General features: G+C 39.4%; 1 protein-coding gene across 1 annotated transcript; it reads left to right on the top strand.

Annotated features, from left to right (window-relative positions):
* Positions 1 to 1,775: 1,775 nt before the first annotated feature.
* On the top strand, positions 1,776 to 6,509 carry LOC308153080 (large ribosomal subunit protein P2-like; the record flags this gene model as incomplete). The annotated part of the gene is made up of 4 exons (XM_080526175.1): positions 1,776 to 1,898; positions 4,374 to 4,422; positions 5,852 to 5,950; positions 6,382 to 6,509. The coding sequence occupies 4 exons, from the start codon at positions 1,776 to 1,778 to the stop codon at positions 6,456 to 6,458; spliced, it is 348 nt and encodes a 115-aa protein (XP_080382301.1). The 3' UTR covers positions 6,459 to 6,509.
* Between the last annotated feature and the right edge of the window lie 387 nt (positions 6,510 to 6,896).

Below are 6,896 nucleotides of genomic sequence, written 5' to 3'. Positions count from 1 at the left end.
CAGGCTCTGCTGGTGGATGTGATCTCACTGCCTTGGAAACACTCATGGCTAGCGAATGAGTGCGATGTGTGAGCTGGAGTACATCTCCAGAACCCAATTCAGACTACTCTCCCCCCACTTTTTAAAAGTAATAATTTCATCTTTTTTCATTCATTCTATTTTACTTGACAGAAATCAAACATACAAATAAACCGTCGGGGGGAGCGTGAGTTGCCATGTCCGCAGGTTTCACGCCAAATTTGGCTACTTTGAAAACGAGGCATGGGAGGGAGAGGAGGGGGGAGAGGGTGTTTGTGTTGAAACAGCATCACTTCTATATAATAGCTCGGATTGAATAATGTGATGAACAAACCACAGTGACAATAAAATTGTTTGAATTTGAATTTGAAAACAAAGTAAAGCAACTGTAACAGTTATATTTAGACAACTGTAATTACGAGACACATGGATAAAATGTGTCAACTCCTCTCTCTTGCAGTGAAAAAAAAGAGGCTAGTTTTCAGGCCTTATGGGCGGGTTTTTAGTGGCCGTTAGGCTGGAAACGTTAGCCAGACCTGGCAACCCGGCAACAACACCGACCATAGAAGAAGACCCGTCTCATCCTCAAGGTCCCCGGCGTCGCCAACGTTTCGTGTCTAATTTAGACTTAAAAGCGAGTAAATGTGGCTGTTGATTGGAGTCTGTGATTATGTTATGATGTTATTGTCATTAATGATACGGAGTTGAGGTGTTGAAGTCTGGCAGCGTCGCTCGGGTGGAAAGTGCGTCACAGGCTGACAGACAGATACACCGAGGACAGCTTCTCTGTCTGTCTGTTTATATATGTCTGTCTGTCTGTCTGTCTGTCTGTTTATATATCTGTCTGTCTGTCTGTCTATTTGTATGTCTGTCTGTCACAATTATCACTCTACTGTGTTTATTGTGTGTAGATCACTATGTTGACTGCTTCGGTCTATTCGGAAAAATCGAATTATTAGCTGCTATTATTATTATTGTTATTATTATTATTATGGTTATTATTATTATTATTATTATTGACATGTTGCCAAACTAGGTCCACGCCAGCAGCACCTGCTGCCCCTTGCCACTCAGCCTCTCCAACAACAACAACGTTTCATGTCCAACTATAAACATGTTTAGCACCGGCTCATAACAGTCATGATACATGATCTCACGATGCCGAATGCGCGTTATACACGTTGTATGTTCATATGTTACAGAATGCGTTATTCATGTTGTATGTTCATATAATAATAATAATAATAATAATAATAATAATAATAATAACTTTTTATTTGTATAGCACTTTTCCTGCAAACTTTGCAGCTCAAAGTGCTCCAATCATTATATAATCATAATTTAATTAGGGTTAGGGGTTTTTAGATGGGTTTTTAGTCTTGACTTGAGCATATGTGCTGAGGTTGCATCCCTAATGTAAACTGGCAGTGCATTCCACAATCTGGGTGCATAAAATGAGAATGCAGCCTCACCAAATCTCTTGGGCTGATATTCTAGCAAAAGGTCTTTCAGATATTCTGGTGCTGTGCCAGCCCAGTAAGAGCTTTATAAACAAGCAGGAGGATATTGACATATATATGTTAAATCTATATGTTAAATGTATGTGTTACAGAATGCGTTACTCATGTTGGATGTCCGTGTGTTACAGAATGCGTTACTCATGTTGGATGTCCATGTGTTACAGAATGCGTTACTCATGTTGGATGTCCGTGTGTTACAGAATGCGTTACTCATGTTGGATGTCCGTGTGTTACAGAATGCGTTACGTGGCCGCGTACCTGCTGGCCGTGCTGGGCGGTAACCCCAGCCCCAGCGCCAAGGACATCAAAGGCATCCTGGGGAGTGTCGGGATCGAGGCCGACGACCAGCGCCTGGACAAGGTGGTTATAATATTATATATATATATATATATATACTAGATATATGGTTATATATCTCTATATATATGGTTATATAAACTCTGGACAAGGTATGGAGGTGTAGATATAATATAAACTAGATATGGAGGTGTAGATATAATATAAACTAGTCAAGGTATGGAGGTGTAGATATAATATAAACTAGACAAGGTATGGAGGTGTAGATATAATATAAACTAGACAAGGTATGGAGGTGTAGATATAATATAAACTAGTCAAGGTATGGAGGTGTAGATATAATATAAACTAGTCAAGGTATGGAGGTGTAGATATAATATAAACTAGTCAAGGTATGGAGGTGTAGATATAATATAAACTAGACAAGGTATGGAGGTGTAGATATAATATAAACTAGACAAGATATGGAGGTGTAGATATAATATAAACTAGACAAGATATGGAGGTGTAGATATATTATAAACTAGTCAAGATATGGAGGTGTAGATATAATATAAACTAGATATGGAGGTGTAGATATAATATAAACTAGACAAGGTATGGAGGTATAGATATAATATAAACTAGACAAGATATGGAGGTGTAGATATAATATAAACTAGACAAGATATGGAGGTGTAGATATAATATAAACTAGATATGGAGGTGTAGATATAATATAAACTAGACAAGGTATGGAGGTGTAGATATAATATAAACTAGTCAAGGTATGGAGGTGTCGATATAATATAAACTAGATATGGAGGTGTAGATATAATATAAACTAGACAAGGTATGGCGGTGTAGATATAATATAAACTAGTCAAGGTATGGAGGTGTCGATATAATATAAACTAGATATGGAGGTGTAGATATAATATAAACTAGACAAGGTATGGCGGTGTAGATATAATATAAACTAGTCAAGATATGGAGGTGTAGATATAATATAAACTAGATATGGAGGTGTAGATATAATATAAACTAGACAAGGTATGGCAGTGTAGATATAATATAAACTAGACAAGATATGGAGGTGTAGATATAATATAAACTAGTCAAGGTATGGAGGTGTAGATATAATATAAACTAGTCCAGGTATGGAGGTGTAGATATAATATAAACTAGTCAAGGTATGGAGGTGTAGATATAATATAAACTAGACAAGATATGGAGGTGTAGATATATTATAAACTAGTCAAGGTATGGAGGTGTAGATATAATATAAACTAGTCAAGGTATGGAGGTGTAGATATAATATAAACTAGTCAAGGTATGGAGGTGTAGATATAATATAAACTAGTCAAGGTATGGAGGTGTTGATATAATATAAACTAGTCAAGGTATGGAGGTGTAGATATAATATAAACTAGTCAAGGTATGGAGGTGTTGATATAATACAAACCAGACAAGGTATGGTTATAATATAAACTAGACAAGATATGGAGGTGTAGATATAATATAAACTAGACAAGATATGGTGTGTGGGTCAGAATTGGAGGATATCATATATAATTCACACCTCTATCTCTCTCTCTGGTTAGAGGTCGATGGTGTCTATAGGCAGGGGGGGGTCTTGTCTATAGGCAGGGGTTCCTGCTTTCACCAGCTGCTGTCACATATGTGTGTTATGTACGTTTGTGTTATGTACGGTAAATATATGTTTGGGCTGCTATGTGTTTAAGGGTCTATAAACAGAGCTATAGTGTTCTGGGGGGTATTCCAAAAACGTAATCAATGACACACTCGCTAGTCAAGCCAAAACATTGCAATGCAATGGATTCAGTGAGTAATCCCCACTACTCTACACTAACTAGGTAGCAGTGGGGATTACTCACCGAATCCATTGCATTGCAATTGTTTTGGCTTGCCTAGCAAGTGTGTCATTGATTTTCAACAACATTGACATTTATTAACATTTTCCAAGTCTGAACATTTGGTCGGTTGCCGACTTTTTCCTGCCAGGGTTCCCACGGGTCCTTGAAATCCTTGAAAGTTTGTGAATTTGAGAAAAGGTCTTAAAAGTTTTTGAAAATAGACATGGGTCATTGAAAGTGCTTGAATTCCTCTCTCCCTGTCTCAAAAACTAAACTCAACTAGTAAATAAGTCTCTGTATTGCTTAACTTTACACATATTTCACAATATATTGTTTTGCTGTGCTGTGGTAGAGAAGGCAAGAGACCATCTAGTGTTCACACATTCAAGCCTCTCTTTTTTATTGTTGTCTGTGAGCGGATAGTTCCTATTATATAAACTCTCATCTAGATCTGTCTCAAACTATGCCGTGTTGGGTCCTTGAATTTGAGGAAATTGAGTCTTGAAAGTCCTTGAAAGGTGCTTGAATGTGATGTTTCAGAAGGTGTGGGCACCCTGTCCTGCTTTCACCAGCTGCTGTCACACGTGTGTTATGTACCTTGGAGATATTGTGAAACGGGATGCGTTGTGAAACACTGTTGAATTGGGTGAGACTGACATTGTCTTCTGCTTGAACCACACAGATCATCAGTGAGCTGAAAGGGAAAGACGTCAACGAAGTCATGAACTCAGGTAACCAGAGAAATTTACCAACTGCTAAACCAATTCTGCTAAACTCCAAGCACATTTTCCTGCTTTAGACTCATCTTCCCATTCCATACCACACATTTTCCTGCTTTAGACTCATCTTCCCATTCCATACCACACATTTTCCTGCTTTAGACTCATCTTCCCATTCCATACCACACATTTCCTGCTTTAGACTCATCTTCCCATTCCATACCACACATCTTTCAGCTCACTAAACACAATTCTCCATATCTTGCACACTCTTCCTGATTTTCCACTCCTGATGTTCACTCAGAACACACTGCCAATCACATTCCTAAACTCCAAAGGCTGTTGTGCACTTTGCAATCATCAATTTGGATGATTGTGGATGAGATCTTGTGGCCAGGCAGGGACCAGAGGGAGGATGCAGCCTAGTTTTGTTTTGTTTACGTTTGTTTATATATTCTCATTTGCTGTAATTCCATTTCCTGTTTTCATCCTTCATGTTCATCATTCATGTTTGCCCTGACATACTATGCATAGATAGTAGTCTGCATAGTCGATAGTAGATGCATAGTCTATGCATAGATTTGGGGCACAAATAAAATATAATTCGATGGCAAAATATTGTGTGTTTTCTCTTTGGGTATACAGTACATACAACAATATATGTCGATATTTCACATCCAACAGGTGAAACACTGAACATGCAAAGTCCTGATTCCACTGCTAAGGCATTCCTACAGTGTTTTCCATTCATATATAGTGTTTTCCATTTTGCACATCAGTGTTCAATGAGTGCTTGGAATGTCTACTCGTATGATGTATGTGTTTGAGTTTTGAGAGCAAAGTGTGCTTGTGCAAAGGAAGTATAGGATTTAGCATTTTGTGCTTGAGTTTTGAGGGCAAAGTGTGCTTGTGCAAAGGAAGTGTAGGATTTAGCATTTTGTGCTTGAGTTTTGAGGGCAAAGTGTGCTTGTGCAAAGGAAGTGTAGGATTTAGCATTTTGTGTGTGAGTCTTGAGATTTGTGTTTAGGATTTTGAGGGAGTGAGGTAGTGAATCAGGGAATCTGTTTAAACAACCAGGAAAAACTGTAACACTAGAACAGACATGAGCCTTTGAGTAAAGAAACAGGTTATATCTTTGCACTCGATCAAATTTCAGGACCCTCCTTTCATGACTTTTCCTAGATATGTGCGTTCTACCACCCAGTATCCTTACATTTTCAAAATCACACCAGGATGAGCTAGTATAAAGCTGTTTTGCAGTTTTTCTGTGTAGGAAGCAGGCTAATTTACAAGCCGGCCAACTAGTGGTCGTTGTGTGTAAATAGCAGCTTCCCATTGTAAAGGCTCTTATAGTAGGTGAAAAGGCACGGCTGTTCTAGTGTTATCCCAGCTGGTCTGGAGGTGAAAGGTACCCTGAGAGCTTCTGTCTGTGTGTCTGCAGGCCTGTCCAAGCTGTCCTCCGTGCCAGCGGGGGGCGCTGTGGTGGCGGCGGTGGCGGCTGGAGGCTCGGCTGCTGCAGCTCCGGGGGCCGCTCCTGCTGGTGAGAATCTCTGTGGGGTGTTCCATCAACCTCGCTAAAGGAAAATCCAGGCTTATATTCTTAAGTCTCGTGAGAGGCTTATATTGATGAGTCTCACAAGATTGATCAAAAATAAGCCTGGATTTTCCTTTAGCGACGTTGATGGAATACCCCCCTGCCATAATAATAATAATAATAATAATAATAATATCTCAGATTTATGTAGCGCCTTTCAAGGAACAGACAGACAGACAGACAGGCAGACAAGCAGACAGACTGACACAGACACAGACAGAGACAGACAGACAGACAGACAGACAGACACAGACAGACACAGACAGACAGACAGCGACAAAAACTAAACTAGGGGCCAAAGGCCTTGGTGAGGGGGGTGGGGGGGCTTGGTGGGGGGGGGACACTGGTGATTAAAGCTGTTTGTTTCTCTGTTTCAGCGGAAGAGAAGAAGGAGGAGAAGAAGGAGGAGTCGGAGGAGTCAGATGAGGACATGGGCTTCGGCCTGTTTGACTAAGACTCTTTAACTGTACTTTACTTTCTCTTAACTTTGTTAAAACCAACGGGGGAAAAAAATGAAATATTTGCTTTTTTTACCTCTGTTCATTTGAGAATGCAGAGATGTTTTCATTTTTACATTTGTTAAAAAAACTAATTAAACAAAGTTTGACGAAAAGCTGTTTGTCTTTTAGAACTGCCGTGCCTTTTTTACCTACCAGAAGAGCCGCCTCGGGGGTCAAATGACCATAGTCTTTAAAACGGGAAGCTGCTACTTACACACAACGACCACTAGTTGGCCGTCTTGTAAATTAGCCTGCCTCCTACACAGAAACATTTTTTTATATTAGCTTATCCTGATGTGATTTTGAAAATGTAAGGATACTGGGTGGTAGAACGCACATATCTAGGGCAAGTCATGAAAGGAGGGTCCTGAAATGTGATCGAGTGCACATAT

The sequence above is a fragment of the Nansenia antarctica genome, assembly GCF_963989245.1.
Source record: "Nansenia antarctica genome assembly, chromosome: 3".
In the NCBI taxonomy this organism is placed as follows: Eukaryota; Metazoa; Chordata; class Actinopteri; order Argentiniformes; family Microstomatidae; genus Nansenia; species Nansenia antarctica.
Note: the sequence above shows the minus strand (reverse complement) of the source record. Positions and strands in the feature narration are given on the sequence as shown.